Source organism: Lemur catta, chromosome 5, assembly GCF_020740605.2.
Source record: "Lemur catta isolate mLemCat1 chromosome 5, mLemCat1.pri, whole genome shotgun sequence".
Classification (NCBI taxonomy): domain Eukaryota; kingdom Metazoa; phylum Chordata; class Mammalia; order Primates; family Lemuridae; genus Lemur; species Lemur catta.
In genome coordinates this window covers 14,731,981-14,757,612 of record NC_059132.1, presented here as the reverse complement: position 1 = coordinate 14,757,612, position 25,632 = coordinate 14,731,981, and the positions used below count along the sequence as shown (strand labels likewise).

The window sequence follows — 25,632 nt, the reverse complement described above, 5'->3', positions numbered from 1 at the left end:
CCTCTATGTGTCTTTTTGGAACTTCCCAGTCTGGAAAGCTTTAGGTCCTGGGATATGGAAGTCTCTTTTGTTACATAGAACAGGCTTTCTGCTGATCCCAAAAACGCTCTTAAAACGCACAACCAGAAATCAGAGAATAGTCAAGTTCTCATTTTATGGGTGGGAAGCTGAGGCCCACGAAGCGAAGTGGCTTGCCCAAGGTCATACTGCTAACTCCCATCTCATCACACCAGACGGCAGTTGTCCTCCACGTTCAGAGCCTAGCGTGGTGGGGGGGGTGGTCACCCACTTTGCCTGACTCTCATGGGTCTTTGATCTCAGGAGTATTTGCTGGCTGGGGTGCAGGGCAATGGCTAAGACACAAACCCCCGCAGCCAGTAGCCACAGCAGGAGCTGGACGACGACGGTGCCCACAACACCCAGGACCGGTCAGAGCCCCACCGAGGGAGGGGCCGGGAGAGGCTCCGCCCACACCTGTTTCTGCCCAGCAGGTTGAGCAGCTCCAGTCGTCCCCAGAGAGAGTGCCACTCCTCCTGCGAGTGGCTATGCGCCCACATCCTCGGAGTCAGGGCTGAGGATGGGAAGAACCCCGGGGACCCAGAAGAGCATGCCCTGCCTGAAAGTCCTGCCTGAAGGCCCAGAGGACTTGCCCTAACAGAGTCTGGACAGCTGCCTGGTAAGGGAACTGCCGGCCCCTCTTGGTGCTTGGAAGGAGGGGAAGACAGGAGATCCGAACACAAGCCCTGCTGGGACTCGGGGAGGGGGCAGGGCCTGGAAATTGCTAAGCACTGAATTTGTGTCGGGTAACGCCGTCTCAGAACAAGCAGCAGAGCCAAGATTAGATAGAGCCCCTCTGGCTGACACTAGAGCCACAGGTGTTCCCCCCCGGCCCGTGCTGCCCCCCAGCCAAGGCCAGCAGACACAGGGCACACCACGCACCACTTCACCTTCCATGACTTTCCTAAGGAGGACCCGTGGCAATAATGCCTTTCCTCGCCCCAACATAATTCAGGCTCCCCTCCTGCTTCCCAGCAGATGATTCTATCTATGCTGGAGTGACTGAGGACAAGGACATCATGCCTGGGGTTGACATGCTGGGCTTCACAGTATTTATGTGATGGAGATACTGGAAATGGGAGTAAAAATCTCAGCAGAATTACCTCTGCTTCTCAGAGCCAGTCCAGAAAAAGGTGTCCTCAGCCACCTACATGACCCTAATGTCCTGTCCTTCCTCAGGTGGTACCAGTCACCTCACACCCTGGGTGGCAGCTTGGGGTATATTAGAAAGAGCTTGAGTTTTGGGCTCTCTTGGTCATAGCAGGATCACTGGGTTCCCCATGGGAGACATGGAAGGCAGAGAATGAAAACTGTTTACTGAATGCTACCTATTCCCATTTGTCAGATGGGAAAACTGAGGCTCTGAGGGGTTAAATGATTCAGGTGTGTCTGAATCCAAAGCTCAGGCTCTCCTCTACAAGGAAAGGCAGGAGGTTGGCCAGCAGTGCCCTCAGGAAGGGCAAGTGCATGGGCTGCCCCTGCTCAGGAGCCTCCCAGGACCTCCTGAGTGCCATGTCCCAGAAGGCCAGATGGTTCTAGCCAGAATCTGTGTTGCAGCTGGAGGGACAACCCTCAGGACACTGTCCTCTGGTGGCTTGGTGCACCTCTCCGCTAAATGCCATTCCCAGCATCTGTATCAGAACTGGTGGCCCGAGCCTCCGTTCAGGCTGGCCGACCATAAATAGCCACATAATGATTGGCTCCTCTGCCACATGCGGTTCCAGTACCTGTGGCACTTATTACTTGGGACGTCTGTGGATGCAACACTGCATCTCAGAGATGGGTTTGGTGTAAGAAGGACCAGCGTCAAATGGAATCCGTTCAGCATGGGAGGCTGGAGGCTCTCTCCCTAGATTCCGTGTGAACTTGGGAAGCACAAAGAAGTTGGAAAACAGATTCGAATCATGGCCACTCAGTTGCTGTGTGACCTCAGCCAAATCCTTTACAAATCTGAGATTCAAATCTAAAAATTAACACCCACTGGGCCCCACAGCCAAGAGAATTAAATGAGATTAAGCACCAAACGAGGCATCTAGCACCTTGTGGGCATTTAGAAGGCTTTTCCAGCTTCTCTCTTCTTCCATTGTAAAACATACACATTCAGCAACCTAACTTAGCAAGCAGGGTAGGATGGGGACACACTTTTGGCTCTAGCCTGGGCAAAGCTGCTCAGAGCATGGGGCGGCTCCTTAGAGGACGTTCAGAGGCCCAGGGACAATGTTTCCCTTTTCCCAGCAAGGAATGGGCCACAGGGCAAACATCATTCAATAGGAGTCTTGGATCTGAAGACTAGATGGTTCCCCAACTTATTTGATCAAGGGGGGCTTCCTGTAGGAGGAGTAAGAATTGAGGAATATGCTAAAATGAGACCCATGACAATTCAGGCCAGACTAGGAAGAAGTCTGTATAGCTGAGGGCTGGAGAAAGGGGCTGAGTGTAAGTGGGTAGCAGAGTGGCCGTATGTGATCCTTCCCATCTTTGTCCAACATCCGGAGGGCCCCCCTCCTTTGTCCACCTGGGTAACGCAACACACTCTTTAAGAATCAAATGACCTTCTCTGTGACATCCATCCTGGCTCTGTTCCATCCTCCCCCAATGGAGCTGACCACTGACTTCCTTTGCATACTAAATATCCTCTTGCCTCTGCTCCTATTATGGGATGGTTATAGGGAACACCAATTCACCACTTACACATCTCTCTCCCCTGCTAGAAGGGAGCTCTCATGGTGCCTCATGTGTGTTTGCTTCATAGCAGAAGCTCAAAAAGCCTTTGGAAAATTGAATGAAGGGATGGAGGGCACGGGAGCCCCTCCATGGACCCTCTTAAACTCGATGCTGGGACAAGGGGCAGGACAGGGGTTGGAGAGATGGACCAAAGGAAGAGTGTGAATTTGATCTTTGCTGGATTGATGATGTTGATTTTATAGCTGGTATTTTTGATGAGAGAGAAGGAAACAGCTAACATGACAGAGAGCAGAATTATAAGAGCTTGCCCATGTGCAAAGATGTTCATTCCTGATTTTGTAACAGGCAAACATTTAGAAATAATTTAGCATTCTTAGTGGAACATGTGTTATGTAAATGGTGCATTCATATTAGGAGATACCCCGCAGCCCTGAGAAAGAATGAACTGGCATGGAAGGTGTTACTGATATCGGGACAGAGCATGTGTCATGGTGCAGTGATGAAAACGCCTGGGTCAGCTTGCTTGGATTCGGTCCTGCCCCTCACTTGCCACATGATCTTGGGGACATTATTTACCCTCTCTAAGCCTCAGTTTTCTTACCTGTAAAATGAGGAGAATGGTAGTAAATACTTCACAGAGTTGTGAGGATTCCAGATATGCTTGGTTAAGCGTAAGCATGCATTGAGTAGTGAATAAATGTCTGCTATGTTAAACAAGTGAAAAAAAAGTAAATAGCCAAAAAGTGGATGCTATTGCCCCAATTTTGCTTTTTAATTTTTTCTTCATGCAGAAATATATATGTATATAAACATATATATGTATGTGCGGATACAACAACTGTTAACAGTGGTTATCTCTGAAGTATGAGACTAGAGAGAAGAAATGAAGAAGGGACTTATACTTTCTTTGTTTCTATTTTTTTAGAGCAGTTTTATGTTCACAGCAAAATTGAGCTCCCCACACACATACAGCCTTCCCCACCACCAGCACCCCACGCAGCAGAGTGCTACATGTGTTGTCATCGATGCACACACGCTGACATATTATTGGGACCTACACTTTTAACTTTGTCCATTTCTGTCTTGTTTTCATTTCTACAATGAGCACATATTGGTCTTGTAAGTAAAGTAACATTAATGAATGGCTGAGTCACACCCTAAGCTCTAGAATGGCTAGATTCTAGAAAGCAGCCTGGTTCACAAGGTTGCCACACAGAAGGGGATGATCCTCCCCGGGGTTGCCCGGCAATGGGGCCTGAGCCTGAGAACCCCCATTCCGCTGTCACAGCGTGACAGACACAGGCTGGCCTGCCTGGCTGCCTCCCACTCTCTCAGAGGGACGTCTGATGGCAGCTCCCAAACCTAAGGAGGCCAGTCCCTGGGCCATGCTTCCTACACCGCAACCGGCTGAATGGCTTCGGGCTCCCAGGGAGCAGGTCTGGGAGGTGCAGAGAGCAGCCAGTGTCCTGGGACTGGCTAAGGCCCCGTCCCCAGCCACTTCTGAGGGGAGAGTCCTGGCCAAGGGGAGGGGCAGTAGGCAGCCCCATCATTACTTGGCACATGGAAGGTTCTCGGGTTTTTATTTCCTGTCTACACAGCAGGCCTCGCAAGCCTAGACCCTGGGATAAATAAGAGAACGTCTGGCTCAGTCAGGGTGAGTGTAGAGTTGGGGGTGTCCATCCTGGCAAAGGCAGGACGAGGACAGGGTAACGATAGTCTTGGGGTTCCCAGGGTAGATCAGCTGTATTTCTGGGGTAGATCGGTGCTGGGGAGCCACTTTCTAAACCAGCTCTCAACCCTTCTTTGGGGTGGATTTAAACTATAAGTCTCCTAAATGAAGTCATTCCTGGAGGGAACGCAGGGAGCAGGAGCTGTAAACAAAAGGTGTGGAAAGAGGCTGCTCCCCGTGCATGCTGGGAAAATGGAGTACCCACCCCCCCACAGGAGTGAGGGGCCAGGTTGGGGGCGGGTGAGCCTGTTGGATCAGCTGCTGCTCACCTTGTCCCCTGTTTCCCCAGGCGATTCCTACTTCAACCCCTCCGAGTGAGCAGCGACCAACATGAACTACAGTCCCCATTTGACCTTCTTGTGCCTGTGTCTCTTCACTCAGAGGTGAGCTTTGCTACCCCCAGATGGCCTTGGTCTGAGTCGCTTTGTGTATAGGCATTTGGTCGGGTGTGGGGCATGGCAGCTTTTCCCACTTACCCACAGCAAGGCAAAATCCAGACCATTCGCTTCCCTGGAGCACTGGGATTACGAAACTTCCTGCTATGTATTCTAGTTAGAGAAGAGAAGCTTCCAAAATGGTCATACATGGAGGAGGCCGTGTGCTTTTAGAGAAGATACCTGGAGGGTTCCCAGATCATCAGCATGTTTTGATCCATGGCAAATGGGTCCTAAATGGAGATGCTAACTCGACAGCTGAAAAGTAAGAGATTTCTCTTTAGGAAAGTCACGTCTGGTCCATGGGCACAACACACGCACACACACACATAAACACAACCTCAAGTTCATGTGCGTAAATGTTTATTCACACATAATCAAACATGTGCAACAAAACCCATGTTTTCTTCCAGGATGTGCATCCAGGGGCGTCAGTTTAACGTCGAGGTCAACAGAAGTGACAAGCTTTCCCTGCCTGGCTTTGAGAACCTCACAGCCGGATATAACAAGTTTCTCAGGCCCAATTTTGGCGGTAGGCTATCCCTTACGTTCAGGACATCAATTTGAAGGGACAAGGAGCAGAGACAGTACGCGGGGAGGGTTTCAGGAGGTTTTAGTTGATGCCATTCTCTGATCTGCAGCCTATTTAAGGCTTGACAATGATGGATGAGGACAGCTACTAATGACTCTTCACGCTACCTTGAAGAAAGCACTTTGCTCTCCACCTGCAAGATAAAGAAATACTCTCTCCCACTGCTGAGGTTACAAGAGCCTCCTAACAACCGCTCACACGCTGTCTTTCTTCTGCCCCCACTTCCAGTGCCATTATTCAAGGAACACACCATGTGCCACCAGGACTACCCCACCTGGTCTTCCTGCTTCCAGGCTGCCCCTTCTCAGCTCACTCCTCACACTGCCACTTAGGTGACCCGGAACACCCACACGTGCCCCAGCGACCTGGCACGGAGTCCGGGCACACCGGGCCCTTCCCAACCTGGCCTCTGGCTGCCATTCTTGTCCTCCCCTCTACCCTGCCTTCCTCCTCCTACGAAGCTCCACGGTGTGCCCAAATGTGTCCTGACATTCTTGGCCTCCCAGGCCTCTGGGCCTTTATGGAGGCTGTTTATCTGCCTGGGGGATTGCTTATTCCAACTTGACTCCCGGGGAAAATGCCACTTTTCCTTCATGCCTCAGTGCAAAGGCTCCTTCCTCTGAGATGCCTTCCCAGACTCCTCCAGGCCCCATCCTCTTTCTTTACACTTTATTTTGGACATACCTTCAAGTCATAGCCATTAACCTGTTATACTGTAACCGGTTTTATGTCTGTCCCAGCTCTAGGCTGCAACCCCTTGGAGGAGTCTTGCTTCATACCTCACTAACTAACCCCGGTAGAAGCTTAATACTTGACATATAACAAGTTGTCGATTAATATTTGTCGAAAGAATTAGGCAAGGAGGGAGGGAATGAGACCAACGACACACCTCCTCATAGCAGAAAGGAATAGGAAGAGCCTTGGAGTTGAACAAGCCTGAGTTTGGCTCCTAACTCTGCTGCTTTGGCAAGTTCCTTAGTTTCCCTTTCTGTAAAATGGGGACAGCCCATCTCTCTGGCAGGGAGGACGGAATGCAGTGGAGTGTGTAAGCCTGAAGCACAGTGCCTGCCATATGGACGGGTACACTGCATTTCAATCCTTTCCCCTTCCTGCTCCTCCCCTCGGGTGATAAAACTCTCTGGTCAGGGCTAGGGTTAGTGCGCTAGTCCAGATCCTCCAAGGAGCAGACACAAGGGGGGACAACATCTTCAAGATACTTGGTGGAAGAATGTCTAGGAGGGAAAATGGAGCAAGAGGAGAGGGAAGCTGGGGGAGCTGTCAGACCACAGTGCAAGTTGGACCCTGGGGGAAGGAGAGAAGGAAGGAGAAAAGGCCAGGTGGAAGTGTCTTAGGTGGCGGTGCTGTTGAGAAAGGCCATCAGGGAGTCCTCGAGCCAAAGCTGCCATCAGAGAAGTCCCATCTCTGTGCCTCCAAGGAAAAGGCCTGCCTTCGTATCCCCCCTGTGTCAGTCCCTGGTTAGCTGCAGCCTGTGGGAAGCCTGGCCTTGGAGCAAGGTGACAGATTGCAAAGCACAGCCGCCAGGGCCCTCAGTTGATTACACCCCCTCAGCTGGAGATCTGAGAGATGCATTTGCAGGGCCACATAATCAGGGTTTGAGATCCTTGTGTCAAGGAACCTGTAGAGGCTCCAATGTCCCCGGGTTTTCCCAGGCCATTCTAAACACTAATGACAAGGATGTGAGCCTGCACACCTTGGTCAGGTCCACTCAGCAGCAGGCTGGTGTTTGCAGGGCGCTTGGGCAAGGAGCTCAGTCGGAGAACAGAGATGTGAGGCCCAGTCCCACCTGGGGTGAAAATGGGGCACAGGGGCCTCAGTCAAAAAGAGAGGAAGGTACAACCTTTCACCCCTTGTTTTATGCCCATAGGCACTTTACCTCCTAAAGGAGCCTATACTTGCATGGCAGCCTGGAGGCCCTTGCAGTAGCCATTGCTCTCCGTAATGTCTGCGCACTCAGATTCTAGGACCCTGAGGTCCTTAGGAGACAAGACCTCCGCAGGATTTTTCAGGGACTGAGCTGAACAGAGCAAAGGTTTGTGAGCAGGCAGTAGTGAGCACCACCCAGGAACTGGCTTTGACCTCTTTCCTAGGAGAAAGCTGCCCTCTGGTGGCACACCTTGCTTTTATAGCCAAGGAGAAGAGCAAGCTCCGGTCCATAAAAAAGCCAACTGAGGCAAGGCCTGAACTGGACTATGTAGAAATAAACTAAACAAAAAACACGACAGGACTGGAGCTTGTGTGTTTTCCATTCTCTACAATCTTCAGGGAGGCCAGCTAGCACTGACCGATAGCACTTAAATAGGTGCTGTGTCCTTCCCAACCTAACCCCGATATCTTGGGCTGTTTGTGCTGCTGTAACAGAATACCGGAGACTGGGTAATTTAAACTGACCAGGAATGTATCAGCTCACAGTTCTAGAGGCTGAGAAGTCCAGTGCCAAGGCGGCAGCATCTGCAGAGGGCCTTCCTTCTGCATCGCCACATGGCGGAAGGCACGAGAACACAAGAGAGGGCAAGAGGGGCCGAACTCTCCCATCAATCCCAGCCGTAAGGGTGGAGCCCTCATGGCCTAATCCCCTCATAATGGTCTCACCTTAATACTATCACAACGGTAATTAAATGTCAACTTGAGTTTTGGACAGGACAAACATTCAACCCATAGCAGCCCCAGTAATTCTATATTACAGGTGAGAAACCACAGCACAGAGAGGCTTAGCAATTTGCTCTAGGTCACAAGGCTGTTAAGTGGCCAGTTTGAGATTCAAACGCCCCTCTCTGACTCCAAGCTCCTCATCTTGAGCTGCACCTTGCTGCCTGGAGGGGCAGAGAGCCACTGAGCAACCACACCCCTTCAGCACCTTCCAGGGTCTGCCCTCAAAGATCACTCCCTGTTCCAAGTGTTAACATTGAATTATTTTTTAATTGCATTTGCTCCAAAACTCCACTTCCAAATTCCTACCTATATTCAATGCCTTGCTTTTCTTGGATTAATAAGCGAGTTGCTTTGCCAGATTCCTATTGATTACATGTTTTTAAGCTTCTTTTGAAATCCACCTCTATTCTTCCTGGTTAACGCATTGTCACAGTCCCCTGTGGCATCCACCAGGGGTTATTTTTGCAAGTGAACACTATTGCATCTATTAACCTGGTGCACAAAGTTGTTCCTTTTCCAAAATTGGCTAGGATTATGAAAGGGAGTGGGAAACGGAAGGGAAATGCCATTTTTTTGACTACCTATTATTATGTGACAGACGGCCATGCTGCTGGGAACTTTGTACAGAGAACTATTTATGAGCAACTTCTGGTCCATAAAGAAGTGCTGGGCAGGCACCTCCTATACATTCTCTCTTGCCCCCACTCCACAAAGACCCCGTCACACACCTAATCTCCTTTAACCCTCTCCATGACCCTAGCATGGCATTAGTATCATCCCCACTTGCAAGTGAGAAAACTGCAGGTTTTAAAGATTCAGTAACTTTCTCAGGTCACAGGACGGGGATGTGACAGAGCTGGGGTCCAGGCCCTTTCTTCCACATTCCCGTCTAAGGAGGAGTAAACTGCCCGGCCTGGCCTGGCTCCTGAAAAGCTGGCTCTGACCCCGCGGTCTCTAGGACTCAGACTGGCTCTTGCTGAAGTTCAATCCGTCTGCTGAGACTCCAGGACTGAGACCTAGGAGTCTGCACACAGGCCCAAGTGGGCAAGGTTCCAGAATTCTAAATAGTTTAGGGTTCCAGGAGAGTAAAGGAAGGGGAGGAAAGTGTCAGGAGGTCAGCAAAAGCTCAGCTGTGAGCAGTCTTGAAAGCCATCTTGTGGTAAATTTACTTATCAAGGGGGCATGAAGACATCTGCACAATCAGATTACCAAATCTCTGTTACAGGTCTATTAATAAATGCAAGCACCATAGGAAAAACTCTCCACGGAAGAAGTAGCAAATATCTCATCACTATGTTCTTTAAAATATGCACCAATTAACATATTAACTGCCATGTGAGTTGTATTTAACTCACGCTGGTTTTGAGCCTAAGGCCTCGTAAAACATATGTAACTGCAGTTGGTTCATGAAAATCTTACTTGTTGATATTCTTCTTGTTACAACTAATATTGACAATTTAATTGCATATAACTCACTCACAGAAAACAATAAAAATAATGAATTTTTCATTAAATTAGAAAAGATTGTTTTGTTTTCGAAGTTTTTATTATATTTTCATAATAAAACACCATAGCCCCAAGGGAAAAACATCTTTTTCTAATGTGGCAGTCAATGTGTTAAACAGTGTGGTCTCTCTTATGTATTAAGATAACTACATATTTATTTGTGCATATTTTTCATACAAAAGCAGGGTGCACTATACACAATGGTTACTCCTGAAAAGGGAAAGATAGAAATTAACTTTTCACTTTTTATACTTCTAGACTGTTTAAATTTTTCTAACAAGCAAGTATTACTTTTGTAATTTTTAATCTTTTTTTAATCCACGAGTGTAGTATTAGGAAACCTTATGCTTGTGTTTCCATGCCTTTCCAATTCTTTCTTCATTCTTAGGAGAACCAGTTCAGATAGCACTGACTCTGGACATTGCAAGTATTTCTAGCATTTCAGAGAGTAACATGGTAAGTAAGTGTTGCCCCTCAGTATTCCACCCAAGGAATCCCTCTCTCTGTGTTCAATGGGGGTACATTTTCTAGCTACCCCAAAACAGAAAAAGAAAGACTTATAGCCCTCCTCCATTTGGAATGGAAAAGCTGGCGACCTATCCCAAAACTCAAGACAGTGGGAGATTCTTGTATTAATAGAACAGATGTTCTGAGTACCAGGAAGAAGATGGAGTCAAAGGCCAGGAGGAGAGAAACCTGGGAACGGAGTGGGTGCATTTGGGGAGGGATAAGAATTGGGGAAAAGAATAAAACTGTAGTAGGTGAGCCTCGTATACAGGGTCCTTCACAGAGAGGGAGACAAGCTGGTGAAAACTGACAATTAAGTGATTGCTTTCAGTAACGCTGTCACTCAAGAGAACACATTTAAGACAAGGTCAGACTAAAGGCAGTTTGCCAAGAGGGCCCAGTATGCATTCTGCGTAAGTCCCTGACTACCCTAAGCACTCAGCCCAGCAAATGCTTCAACAACTTGGCAAGGCTTTTGATCTAGGGCAACATGAGCTTGTGTGCCAAGTAGGTTAAGGTCGTGAACATGGCAGTGGCAGTTATTATCCAGAATAAATAAGGTAGTTTGTTCTTTTACTGCCATGTGCCACTACCCCAAGACATAATTTTATTCATCATGTCTGTGTACACTTGATCTAAGTGGAGGTGGGAAGGGGAGTAAAATTTGACCACTTTTCTTCTGCTTTGGGGGTTTTTCTCCCTGCTGCATCCCTTCCATCCCCTGCGTCCCCCTCAGGACTACACGGCCACCATATACCTCCGACAGCGCTGGATGGACCAGCGGCTGGTGTTCGAAGGCAACAAGAGCTTCACTCTGGATGCTCGCCTCGTGGAGTTCCTCTGGGTGCCAGACACTTACATCGTGGAGTCCAAGAAGTCCTTCCTCCACGAAGTCACCGTGGGAAACAGGCTCATCCGCCTCTTCTCCAACGGCACAGTCCTGTACGCCCTCAGGTAAGCAGGCACCTGCGACCTCAGGGGTGGGGGAAGCGGCTGGATGAAAGGCACAGATGCATCTTGGGTTTTCTAGAAGGCACTAAAACGGCCCCTCTGAGGTCCCGTGCTTCTCGTGCTCCTGCCTTCCTGGATCCTTGCCCCATAATAGCAGGGCCCTCCTGCAGTTTAGTCTGGCTCAGTGAGCACCTACAGAATGCCTGCCCTGTGCCAGCCCTGTGCTGGACACCGAGGATACAGAGCTGAATGAAACGTCTCCCCAAGGACACGGATATGGAGACAAAGGATGTCCCGGGAGCTGGGACCCAGGTTGGGGAGCAGGTTACTGGTTTGGAGGTAACGTTAGAGGAGGCTCTCACAGGATTCCAAGCTGAGTCTTAGAAGGTGAAGGGAAGTCAGCGAGGGAAGAAGTAAGGGCAACTGCAGGAGCAAACAGAGAGGTGCGGGCCAGGAACTTCCCCACATGGGGCTCAGTGGAGCTGGGGTAGCCCCAGAATGCATCTCTGCGTGTCTGAGTCACGTTTGGACAGAAAATGAAGATGCAGTGCCCCAAAGCCTCTGGTGCTTGTAGCCGTGGGCTCCCCTCTGCCCTCTTCCCAAATCCCTGAGGCTCAAACTTCCTTCCACCCAGTTGTTCATGGAGCCTCTGGTTGGCTGGAACAGGAAAGGTGCTCCCTGGGTGTCGCATGAGGCAGGCCACAGGCAGAGGACTCACCCTTATCTGTACAAGGACTGTGCAAACCTAATGCTCCTATGTGTACATGTGCTTCTGTCTGTGGCATGGCATGTACCACAGCCAGTCCTGTGTGAGGTTTAATAGCCTGGCCTGGAGTCAGAGAGAGTTGGGTGCGAGTCCCTGCTCTGTTCCTTAGCAGCTCTGTGGTCTTAGGTCTCACTTGACTCCCTGGGCCTCAGTTTCAGCAGCAGCAAAACGAGAATGCAAATATTTCCTACCTAGTGGGGCTGTTCAAAGGGTAATGCATTAATGCATGCAAAGCACTCAGCTCAGGGATGGCTCACAGTCAGCATTTGGAAATAGCAGCTGTCCTTATTCTCTGTCTCCCTTAAAGGAGTGTGAGCTTCCTTGAGGTGGGCAACATGCTATAATCACCTCCACTTCCCCCAAGCACCTAGCACAGTGCTGAATAAATAAGGGTGCTTAATAAAAATGGATGACACTGAAGAAAAAGGAAGATAAAAGCCTGTCGATCAAAATCTCCACTGTGAGGGTTTCACTGACTTTTTTTTTTTTTTTTTTTTTTGAGACAGAGCCTTGCTCCGTCACCCTGGCTAGAGTGCCATGGCATCATCATAGCTCACTGCATCCCCAAACCCCTGGGCTCAAGCGATTATCCTGCCTCAGCCTCCCAAGTAGCTAAGACTACGGGTACGCACCATCAACACTGGCTAATTTTTCTATTTTTTGTAGAGATGTTTTTGTTCTCACTCTTGCTTCGGCTGGTCTCGAACTCCTGACCTCAAGCAATCCTTCCACCTCAGCCTCCCAGAGTGCTAGGATTACAAGCATGAGCTCCTCGCCTGGCCTTGACTGACCTTCAGTTGAACATCTCTGGGCGCTAAGCCCCATGAGCCACAGTGCCTGGTCCTCCACTTGCTCTGAGCCCTCATCCCGAGAGTGGGCAGGCCCTGTGGGAACACCACAGCCAGGAGACCTGGACTCTGGTCCCAGCTCTGCCACTCAGAGCCGTGTGAGCCCAAGCTAGCCCCTAAATCTGCTGCCAAATGGTGACGACAGTGACAGTGAGCACTGTTCTAGCCCCACACAGGTCTGCCATGAAGATTAAGTTTTAAAACTGGATGCAAAAGCATCTCAAACAAGCCCATGAGTGAGTCTGTTCTGTGACGTTGTTACAAGTTTTGCCTCTGAATTGCCAGGATTCTGACTTTCTCCACTTTGCAACCCAGTTTTAACAGAGCCTCACAGGCATTGTTTAGCACGGAAAACCTTAAGGGTGCTTTGGATGCAGGTTCCAAGCCACATGTTCCCTATGAGAGTTCAAGGGAACGTCCTCTTGGAGTGGCCGTTGGGCGGGAATATATACTTTCTATAGATTCTTCATAACACTCTTTTTGAACCCATTTTTCCTTTCTTAGAATCACGACCACTGTTGCGTGTAACATGGATCTGTCTAAGTACCCCATGGACACACAGACATGCAAGCTGCAGCTGGAAAGCTGTGAGTATGCCCTGCAGGCTCCTGAGGTGACTGTCCTGGGTGACTTAGATCTGTGCATTCAGGAAGAGTGTCCGAACATAGTGATGTTTCTTTTCCTGATGCTGATTCACAATGGATTCAGCCCTTCTGACGGTACTTCCTGACAGATTTAGGGACTTCTCAAAGAAACACCTTACAGCCTTTTGGAGAGAATCATTGTGCGTTAGTACCAAGTATCTCCACCTCGAGTGGACAAGACAACCGAAGGAAATGTTTTAATGCAGCTAGTCGTCTAGACCCAGGGTCAGCAAACCGCAGCCCTTATGCCAAAACCAGCTCATCACCTGATTCTGTAAACAAACTTTTATCGGAGCACAGGCATTTCCATTTGCTTACACATTGTCTACTAAGCTAATTCCATGTGAATTCCAAGAAGGAGTGGTTAGAATGTCCCAAATTTATTTACCCATGGAATCTCATTTCATGAGTATTTTGTCAGACAGCCGTTTTGCAGAAAACATTTTGGTGAAAACAGATCTAGATACCTAGACTTTTAACATTTTATGTATGCCATCTCTCTGGCAACCAGTTCTCAAAGGGTCTCTGGTTCCAGATGAGTTCTTCGTGAGTCGTTCCACGGCCATGACCTTCACCCACCCCTACTCCACCAAGATCAAATTAGCCACAGGTTCCTCTAGTCACTGACGAGAAGGTCATGGACCTTTCATCAATCTCCTATTCATCTGTCAGCAAATATGCCCAAGGCTACCCTCTAGTTCTAGAAAGCTTCAAAAGCTTTCCTTTTTTCTTTATCCTAGTGCAAAGCGCCATAGTTAATAGGAAGCCTCACTATCCATTGCAGGGTAGGTAGAAAGGCTAACGGGGAAAGACTGCTAGGAGGAGGTAACAAAATGTGCCATGTGACCTCAGTCTGCTGTTGCCCTGGTTTCCTTGGCCAAACAACTTTGTCATTAACAATAATAATAAATGTTCTCTTCCTAATAAGTACTATAGCATCCATTTACCAATTGCTTACTGCATACCAGGCATTTTACTAGATACCTTCCAAATAATCTTAGGAGATAAATATTGTGCTTCCCATCTTGCTGATATGTAAATTGCGGCTCATTAAGATTTGATAACTTCCCCAAGGGAACACAGTAAGGAGCAACACTGGGACTTGAACCCACGTAGCCTGGGTCCAAAGCCCAAAGTCCCCCTAAACTCTAACAGTCCTTCCACTGGGCTGGAGTCACCTAAGGATTTTGTTCCAGTGGCTTGTTTGTGATCTGAGCTGTATATTTTTCCTGAATATACCATAAAGTGCTTTTAAACAGTAATATGGGGATAATGAAAAGCTTTTAATAACTGCTTTCCAGTTTCTCCAGTGCCCATTTATTATCATTATTTTTCCCCAAATTGAATAATCACATGATGCTTGGACTGGAGTCCCCAAATCCTGCCAGTACATTAAACTGCATTACAGTGTGATGACCACACAGTGGTCCCAAGCACATTCCTGTGCCAGTTCCTTTCCATCACTTAGGACCAACCCCAGTGTTTTCCCTTGCTGTGTGTCCTAAGGGAAGTCTTTCTCGAGGGTACAGGACCTTAAGCAATTATAGCAGAATGAATGTTAACAATCAAAAGTCATGGTGCTATGGCAGCCTGGGGGAGTCAGAGGTTTCCGAGGGGAAATGTCACTTGAGATGAGACATTTGGGATTGGCCGGAATTGGCCAAGAAGACAAACAGGGGGACTCGGAATCCGCTGAGACGGAAGCAAGAAGAGACACAGCGGAGGTGAGACGTGGTACATACGCCATCGTTGACATTTATCACACAACTGCTTCCAACTTTAAAAAAAATTACTTGATATATATAAACCTTAAACAGTAATGCCAGTAAATGGTCATCTAAGCTGTCATTTGGGGATTTGCTCACAATGAAGAATGAGGATTTACTCTAAATTTGATGTGTGACGCATGAATTCCCTGGCATTGTCATACAATCTCCATTGTTCCTTAGTAAACCACTCTGAACTGCCCACCAAGCTTGGACGCCTGTGATAGGCACACAGCACCACAGACAGGATTTATTAAGGCATCAAAGGATGTCTTGTGTCTGGGGTGGGGGTGGGGGTCCGCAGTCAAGCTCCAGAGAGTGGTGGGCACGCCTATGTAAGGTCACAAGTGGGCAATAGCAGAGAAGCACAACTAGTATGAGGCAGAAGCCATTTTTCAGAAGTAGACATTTAATTAAAAGACTCAGACAAACAGATTAATTATCTTATTGATTAAATGCATGCAAAACCTTCTTGAAGCAATACAGCTGTTTGGTGGCAGAATAAAACTTGAGGTTATCAAAAAGAGAACTCATTTTCAGTCCCACATGGAACAGGTAATTATCCTCCATGTGTCATGGCTGGCCTCATCTCAAATCCCAGGAGCAAGATTCTCCTGGAAACTTCTGCACTCTGCTTGTACAAATACCATCCCCAGTGAGCAGAGGAACCTTTGGCTGAATGTTTAGTAGCAGTCAGGGGGCATAGAAACCTCGCTAAGGGTTTTTCTAAGCGCCATCCCTAGAAAAGAATTGATACCATCACACAACTTCCCATATTCACTCAGGGACAGAAAGGTGTAATGTAATGATTGTGAGCATTTACTAGTTGTAAAAGCAAAGTATAGGAACTTGTGCTACTCACTTTTATAGATTTTTTTTTTTTTTTATTTCTTCGGGATCATAGGCCCATGCAGACAGCTTCAGTAGCTTCAGTAGCTTCAGTACATTTTGGGGGCTTCCAAGAGACAGCCCACAGATAATTTTTAATAATTTTTACCTGGAAAGCCCCTAAGAGCTCATGACTACTTCTCTGCCCCATGGGGGGAGAAATAACCCCTGCTAAACAGTGGGTGCCATAAGCTGAGACTTAACAAAATGGTAGTCCCAGCACGGTCATCACATTTCCCAGTAGCCTTTGCAAACAAAGGCAATATAGGTTTGTGTTTGAGATCCCAGGTACTGGAATCCCATCACTCGCTGTGTGACTTTGGGTGAGTAACCAACCTCCCTGGACCTCAGGTTTCCTCATCAACAAAGTGGGAAAAATGATAGTATCTGACTCAAAGATTTAATTTTTAACAGGTTTATTGAAGTATAATTTATATACCATAAAATTCATCCATTTTAAGTGTACAATTCAAAGATTTTTGGCAAATTTACTGAGTTGTACAACCATCACCACATGCCATTGTTAGAACATTTCTGTCACCCCAAAGAGACCCCTCATGCCCATTTGAAGTCACTCCGCATTCCCACCACCAGCTCCCACACAACCACTCTTCCACTTTCTGTCTCTATGGATTTGCCTTTTCTAGATATTTCCTATAAATGGAATCAATAAGATACATGGTCTTTTGTATCTGGCTCTTTCTCTTAGCATAATGTTTCTGAGGTTCACACATGTTGCAGCGTGTATCAGTACTTCATTTCTTTTACTGCTGAGTAGTATTTCTTTGTATGAATGTATATTACATTTTATTTATTTATTCATCAGCTTATGGACATTTGGTTTGTTTCCACCTTTGGCTGTTATTAACAATGCTGCTATAAACATTGGTGTACAAGTCTCTGTGTGGACATGATTTCATTTCTCTTGGGCAAATACCTAGGAATGGAATACTGACTGGGTCAAATGGTAAATTTATGTGCAAGTTTTTAAGAAACTGCCAAACTGTTACTGTTTTCCAAAGCGATTGTACCAGTGTACATTCCCACCAGTAATGTCCCAGCCTTTCCATGTTCTGGCCATCTGTCATTGTTGGTCTTTTTTATTGTAGCCATCCTAATGGGTGTGAGGCATCTTATCATAGTTTTGCTTGGCAGTTCCCTAAGAATTGATGATATTGAGCACCTTTTTATATGCTTATGAACCATTCGTATATCTTCTCAAGGAGATATTTCGAGGATTAAATGAGATGATAATGTTGTGAAGCATTTAGAAATGTAACTGCTTACTAAATGATAGATAATATTATTATCATCTGAGATGCAGTCCTTGTTTTGTTTCTTGCTTGCCTTATCCTGAGAAAGTTAGGCAACATCTCTGATTCTGAGAATTTTCAGAATAAAGTGTGAAAATCATTATAATTCCTCAATCCCAAGGAAGAGCATTTATTGAATAACAATGTTTTAGGGGAAAAAAAGCTCTACTGCTTATATATAAATCAACTGTAAGATCCATCAATTTCAGGAAATATTTTTAAAAGTCCATCTTGGAATTGAAGAAATATAGAAATTACTGCAAGAACATTAGCAACATAATGTGTAAAGGACTAACATAAATGTTTAATAAAAGGTAACTATTGTTGCTATTATCAACTGTATTAATTAAACTGCTTTGAGATTTATTAAACACACACTTATAAACATCAATAAGGCAGCCGGCTGCAGGTTTTTTGTTTTTGTTTTTGCATTTATGCCAATGTGGAAATATGAACAAGTCAGTTCTAAAGTCCCTGAAAACACCAGCAGAGCTTGTGAAGGCATTCTTGAAAGGCAGTGTCAAGCATCAGCCATTGTGTGTTCATAGATATACATTCAATAAAGATAGTTTAAATTATGAAGGAGTCCACCTCTAAAGGCGTGTCATCCACCAGATCTACACAATACTTAGCACAGGACCAGTTCTCAATTGATGGCAAATAGTCCTAGCAATTCGCCATCAAGATAGAGCTCATGCTGTCTCCACATGGTAGCATTTTCCAAGACCAGTTCAATCTGCAATGTCCTTGCACTGTCTCCGCTTTATTTGCCAGGGGGCTATGATGGAAATGACGTGGAGTTCACCTGGCTGAGAGGCAACGACTCTGTGCGTGGGCTGGAAAACCTGCGGCTTGCTCAGTACACCATACAACGGTATTTCACCCTGGTCACCAGATCGCAGCAGGAGACAGGTAAACTCGTGGGACAAATTGTACAAAATAAAAATAAGCAGCCCGAGATAGAGGGTGGCTCTATGAGTCAGATATATCATCTCTTCCGCCCCTTACCTCTTTGGGACCCAGTGGAGCGAGAGAGTTGAGTTTGGGTTCTGCTATTCTACCAGCTCCACCCTTAGTATTGAAATTATCCACAGGGGAGCAGACCTCCGGACCAGCTCAGAAGCCTAGCATGATTTGTCTCCAGATAATATTTTCTAATGATTGCTCAAATTCTGTGCCTTCCTTATGCATAAAATGTACTCATGTTTCTAACTGGAGCACTGGTTCTCTGCCACCAAAGAATAAAGCTAAGAACGCAACTCACAGATGAAGAAGACAGCAGCAAGAGTCAACGAGAGTATGAACACCCTAATTATTGCAAGCTTGGCAGGAAGAATTACTTGTTCACTTCATTCACCAGCATTGAATCTCTTAGTCTTTGGCATTTGTAGATAGAGATTTTCTAAAAGATGCAATTTTATATAAGCAGTTGGCATTTTCTTCTCACTCCCTCATGATAATATTAAGAACGCTTATTCTCCTCAATGTATACACCCTGAAAAAAGGTTCTATGTATTTTAGTTGAGCCTAGATATTAAAAATCACATGTATACCAAAGTCATTACTATGTAAAAATTAGAAATTTTAAGTAATGAGCATTGTTACTTTTATAATAAACAAATAACTAACACTTAACACTTTAAAAACAAGTTTTTAAATTAACAAGTTTGTAAATTCAGTTTATGCCATCGTGGTTTACCAAATCTGGAGTCCCAATTTGGGTTCATGCAAAAAAATGGCTTCAGTTTTCAAAATTATTTAATTCCAGGTGGCACATACCTACTCTAAGTACAAAAGAATGTTATTATTTAGTCAAATATTGTTTCTAAGTGTTTTTTTTTCAAACATGGACTTTCAAAATCGAGGGAATAAAGCAAGCAGTGCAGATGGATAGAACACCCCCGGACCAAAGGGCAAAAGCCCTGGTCTATGTTTGCTTCCAGCATCTTCCACGGGGCCTTACTCAGGTCACTAACACTGCCTGTGTCTCAATTTCTCCGTTAATAAAGTAAAACAGTAAGTTGTCGCTAGGGTCCCATCAGGTTCTAAAATGACATATTTTTATTCTGTACTATATTTTTTCAGTAATATTTCTGTTGTTTAGCTATTTAATCGTATAATTTTAGATTTTAGGCGTCAATGTGGGGGTGGCATGGGGTTGGGGCAGCTGTCATCCGCTGTCCTGTTTTCCCTCTACTCCACTCTGAGCCTGACTTCCCCTATTCCCAGAGGAAAACCTCTTCATCCTTCCACCACGCTAGTGCTGGCCACTGCTGCTCTGTCTGCCACTTGCTCACCTCCCTTAACAGAAGGACCGCAGGAGCATGGCTTGGTACCCTACCCCCTGCACGTGTTTTGTGCTATAGCAGCAGATTTGCTACACAGCATTCTATTATGATAACCGTCCATTGCATACATTCTCCACATCTAGACTACATTTCTAGTTTCCTAGGGATAGCCCTGAAGTACCGTAAAATCTGGGGTGCCTCCAAAATCCTCAAAAATTAAAATATATTTTATAGGTCTGCTAGGTCTATTCCATAGTTTTCTTGAAAAATGGATGGCCTCAGGTAATCTCCATCAAATAGGTATTTACTGAACAACTACTTTGTGTGCAGGACTCATTGTCCAGTGGGATAGAGGTCGAGGAAGCCAGTAGTTACACTGCTGTAGGAATACTGTGATAGAGAAAAGCACAAGAAGAAGGAGGTAAATGGGGGAGCAGCACCCCTGTAAATTCCATTCGATGCAATAGCAGTATCTCTTATGGAAACCATAATGACAGTTCATAATTAACCAGATTTTGGAGACTAATAGAGGGCTTAATATGCATATAGCTAAGTTAAACATCCCATAGGGAAACCACTCTGCTATGTGCACAGACATGACTTATCTCTTGTTCACCCTATCAGGAAATTATACGCGATTGGTTTTGCAATTTGAGCTTCGAAGGAATGTCCTCTATTTCATTTTGGAAACCTACGTTCCTTCCACTTTCCTGGTGGTGTTATCCTGGGTTTCATTTTGGATCTCCCTCGATTCAGTTCCTGCAAGAACCTGCATTGGTAAGCAGCTCCGACAGATTCCTAAGAACCGGGTTATCAGGTACTTATTTTTTTTTCCACTTCTATCCTTGTTTTCATTGATAGTTACAGGGGAAGTTCCAAGAGTTGGTTTCTTGAGAAATTCTTTTACAGAAAGAGAAAGAGAAAGAGAAAGAGAGAGAGAGGCAGGGAGAGACTACTTTAGGAGTAGTGCATTTTTTAAACTTATGTTTCACAGTGACAGGTAAGGGATAATTGTGGTTAGATGGTCCATTGTCGGTTATTTTGTGTACTGACCACCCTCTCCAAGGAGAAGACAGAAGGCAAACATTTAGAAAGCCACATCACTCATAATCTGTACAAAATGGACAAATCAACCCTGCTCCAGAAGGTTGCAGATTTTTCAAAATGAGATACGCTCCATTTCTGCGTCCTGTCCTCATGCTGCCAACTCCTGAACGGAGACACTGCGATAGGAGATGGTAGAGGGTTTCCTGGCCGCTGACATGGGAACATTTCCTGCCTGTTTTCCCAGGAGTGACCACCGTATTGTCAATGACCACACTGATGATCGGGTCCCGCACTTCTCTTCCCAACACCAACTGCTTCATCAAGGCCATCGATGTGTACCTGGGGATCTGCTTTAGCTTCGTGTTTGGGGCCTTACTGGAATACGCAGTTGCTCACTACAGCTCCTTACAGCAGATGGCAGCCAAAGATAGGGTAAGAATTCGACAGCCCTGGGTCTGACCCATCACTCGTGCCGTGGGTTGGTCTGCAGAGGTGGGCTGGGCCCGGTTCCTGATCCCCAGTGGTTCACTTTGCTCCAGCGAGTCTCATCCTTGTTCAGGTGGGCACATCTGAATGTCATAGTGCCCCTTAAAAAAGACCATTCTTGTCACCAAATACAATGAGATATTAATAGGTTAAATTTTCCAGCAGAAAATAACTATGTTATCCGTATGCAACATAAAACCACAATCGCAAAAACAAGCATCCATGAAAAGTCCAATATCAAACCAACCATGATCAGCTGCTTATAATTTTAAGATTAATATGTTTTTGCTATTTAATTCTTCTGTTGCATTCTGGTATTCTTAAATTATACAAGTAATGGTTTAGTGAAAAATGTATGGAAAAATTAGATTGTGACAAATTTCTTGGTTAGCATTTTTTTCTACTAATTGAGAAGGACTGTCATTATTTGATTTAGCAGTGGAACACTGTGGTCCGGCTCTCTGAATAATAATAATGGTAATTATTTATCAAGCATTTACATGTGCTAGACACAGTAACAAGCCATTTGCAAATATTATATCATTTAAAATGCTCATAACAATCTAGTGAGGTTGTTATCTCCATTTTTACAGTTGTGGAGTCTGAGGAACAAGAAGAGTAAGTGGCTTATCCCAGGGGATACAGGTAGTAAGAGGCAGAGCGGGGATCCCAACCTAAATCTGCTTTCCAAAGCCTGACACCTGCTTGTTATTCCCACCTGCAGTGGGCACTGGGCCACGCTCTTACCTATTGCTCTCTACAGGCCCATGGAACCCTGGGGTTACTTGGCAGCCAAATTTGATAGATGTTGTCATACTAAAGCTCCTGCTAACAAGTGAGAACATGACAGGGATCCAATTCAGAAGAGGAGCCCACCTTTAGCTAAGTGTTAGGGCCACACAGGGTCTAATAGTGAGGAATGAGGGACGAGAATAGCCAAAGACTCAGCTGCTTTCCCCTTGGGTTTGGCTCTAATGAGCAAAGATATACACAGTCATATCACCCACACACCAAAGAAGAATGTGAACTTCATTTTATTTGCTCCCCATAGACTTCCTTAAGGGGAAGGAAGGAAGTTGAATTACCCCCCAAAATCTGGATTTGCTAGATTGGTAAAAAGGAGGTTGGAGGATTACTGAAAGCATCCACTGTAGACACTAGAAAGCCCTTATTTTGGTGTGTGTATGATAATACCTGTGCTACAGAGTATTTACTGCATCCTAAACACCTACCAACATCTCCTTTAGCCCACTCAACAACCCAATGAAATGGGTGCCATTATTATCCCAACTTTAGTATTGTGGAATCTGCCACTCAGACATGTGACCTAATTCATCCAAGATCCCACCCCTAGTCAGTGGCCTGGCCAAGGACCCAAATCACACTCTCTCTGACATTACTACACTGCCACATTCTGCGTCACCCCAGCCATGTTGGAGAATGGCAGCTCCCGGGAATTGCAGGGAGCAAGACTCTCTCTGTTTGCATGCCAGAGGCCTCAGGGCACAGCTAATTTTTATTATCTTCCATAATCAGTCACTCCCTTCTCCTTGGAACAGACTGAAACTCATCAAACACCTCCTAGATGCTTCACATAATTTATACCATTTAATCTTCCCATCAGTCTCAGGAGGTAGGTATTAATATCATCACCATTTGGGAGGCAAGGAAATTGAGTCTCAAAGGGATTAAGGTTACTAAAGTTTCACCATGGTGAGAGACAGAAAGGGATGTGAACCCAGGTCTGCTAGTTTCAAAGCCTGTGTGTTTGGCATCTAGCACACGGCACTGCATGTCCAGAGGGGCCATGGTTATTCTTTCTGTTACACGTGCTGGCTACCTGCATCTGGACAGGTGCCTATGATCAGGGTAACAGGACTCCGAGTCTGGCTTACCAGCCAGTTTCTGAGGCACTCAATGCCACTCTCTATTAAACCTAATTATTCAATACTTAGGCCTCTAAACTTTTTATTAGCTCATTACCCACTTATTTATCTTGCTGAGTCAAGTCTTTTAGGCTAACTGCATTGTCTATGAACTAGGCAACAGCGAAGGAAGTGGAAGAAGTCAATATCACTAACATCATCAACAGCTCCATCTCCAGCTTTAAACGGAAGATCAGCTTCGCCAGCATTGAAATTTCCGGCAATAACGTAGACTATAGCGACTTGACAATGAAAACCAGCGACAAGTTCAAGTTTGTCTTCCGAGAAAAAATGGGCAGGATTGTTGATTATTTCACGATTCAAAACCCCAGTAATGTTGATCGATATTCCAAACTACTCTTTCCTTTGATTTTTATGCTAGCCAATGTATTTTACTGGGCATACTACATGTATTTTTGAGACGACATTGAATTTTTTGCATGCCGTAGGTCTTCAACAGAACAAGGTAATGATGTAAGTGGTATTCTAGGTCAAGTGTGCACCTTGCCCCAATGGTGCTACCAGTGACTAAGAGAACATTTGAGTATGTCTCCTAAAAGAATGGACCCTAACCATTATTCTGAGATGTGTAGAAGTCCTAGCATTATGGGATCTTGTAATAGAAACATCAGTTCATTGCTCTTGCATCTTCACCAAAACATCCCTGTGGAGCCCAAGATTACAGACTGTACCCAGGACTGACTATTTCCTCAGTGGCTCCCTGGTCTGTACTTACCTCATATAAAAACATAGGAAGGATACCATTACAGGCAATGGGTAACCTTCAAGTGTCAGGGGTTGTTTCTACATTAATCATACATGTTATGTACTAAATATCTGAAGTGCTTAGAAAATATATCGTTGCCTATTTAGAGAGTAACATTTTCTAGTTTTTTTGTTTTTGATTAAAATGAAATGTGGGCTTATATCAATTCACTGGAAGTCACTGCACTAACTCAATGCCAAGCTGTATTTTTAAGAAGGAGTATTATTTAATACCACAGTAGAATTGTCCCCAAACTCCAGTAAGCCCTATCACTGAAAATCAAATGTAAGTGAAGAAAAAGTTAGTGAATCAATAATATAAAACATAAATCTCTTATTTCCAAGATAAAATGGATTCCCCAGACTGGAAGGACTCTAAGGCTTTATTCTCCCTTTATACATGTCTTATCATTTTACTTTTATATGCACATCAGTCCTACACAATGCTAAAAAGCCTTTTTCTCACAGATAGAAATGGAAGAACTTTTTTAAAACGTATTCTAGGAGTCTTAATATGGACTGTTGCCATGAAGACTTGCAGAATCAAGTCTATTTTCTAGTCACCTTTACTCATGTACTAGTGAAGTACTAAAAATACCTGGTTGACATGGTCAGAGAGTCCCTGTCATTCTGTCATTTCTGCTACTCTAGCACTGAGCACCACTTTCCTGGCAGCAGAGCCCCTGCATCTTTCCAAGAGGAGCTTTCATCCCTGTGCTCTAATGACCAGGAATGATGCTGATTGGATAACAAGCTGCATTACCCAGGAACAAGTGGCTTAGCTCAAGTAAGCTTGGCCTTGCCCAGATCCCCAATCCTTCTAGCTGGACTGCTTTGAGTGGCATGTCCTGTGTGAGCAGAATGTTGGACCTGAGTCTGAATTTTCTGAGTAACAGTGGGATATGTTATAAAACCTATGTTCAGGTTACAGGTGAGCTGTCTTCTCCAAGGCCAGCCAGCCTCACCCTAACACAAGAAGCACAAGTGTGCGTCTCTCCCTGTTCCTTGGCCAAGCTCAGCCAACAGCACCAAAGGTGATGACTTGCGAGTGTGCCAGGGTAAAGGCTTCCAGCTCAGCCTCGATTATTTTAAAGAATCTCAACATCTTCAACTCCTTAGCTCCCTTTTCTAATAAATCCATGGTTTTACCCTTCCTTTCAGAAATAAGCCATGGCTTTAAAAGAGGGTTTCTCATTTGCAATTCTCCATACTCAAAGGCCCTCATTCATTTTCCCATTATGATACTTATCACAATTCCATTTCTATAGGTTTGATCACCTGATCTTTTAACAACACACATCTAATGGGAATGGCTGGATCAAAAGAGGTGGAATGTGGTTGTGTGATTCAATCATATCTGTGATTTTTTTTAAAAAAAGTGTTAAAAGGAAATATCTGCTCTGAAATCCCATGTAAGCATTATATAAGGACAACTAACTGTAAAGATGTGGAACTGTGAAATAAATATACCATATTGGCTACCCACCAAATCAAGTGGTCATTCATAGAATGAATACTTTAAGATCCCATTTGGAAAAGGTATATATCATAGTGTGAACTCATGGGGCTCACACCCTTCCATCCTCATGTTCCCCCCACCCCAGATAGTACACATATACATTCCCTCTCTGCCTCTTTCTCTCTTTCTCTCCCTCCCCCAACCCCATACACCCACCCTACAGTTTTCTACCGAGTAAATAGTAAACACTGGTGACATAGTCAATGTTTTTCTTTGACATCACTGTACCACTCTTGCCTTGCAGTT

General features: G+C 45.4%; 1 protein-coding gene across 1 annotated transcript; it reads left to right on the top strand.

The window, feature by feature from the left end:
• Window positions 1–496: 496 nt before the first annotated feature.
• LOC123637968 (gamma-aminobutyric acid type A receptor subunit pi) lies at window positions 497–25,352 on the top strand. The gene is made up of 10 exons (XM_045551191.1): window positions 497–676; window positions 4,761–4,854; window positions 5,319–5,437; window positions 10,062–10,129; window positions 10,917–11,134; window positions 13,250–13,332; window positions 18,131–18,268; window positions 20,269–20,421; window positions 20,936–21,123; window positions 23,220–25,352. Exons 2-10 carry the CDS (start codon window positions 4,802–4,804, stop codon window positions 23,520–23,522), a joined length of 1,323 nt encoding a protein of 440 aa, XP_045407147.1. The 5' UTR covers window positions 497–676; window positions 4,761–4,801; the 3' UTR covers window positions 23,523–25,352.
• Window positions 25,353–25,632: the final 280 nt, after the last annotated feature.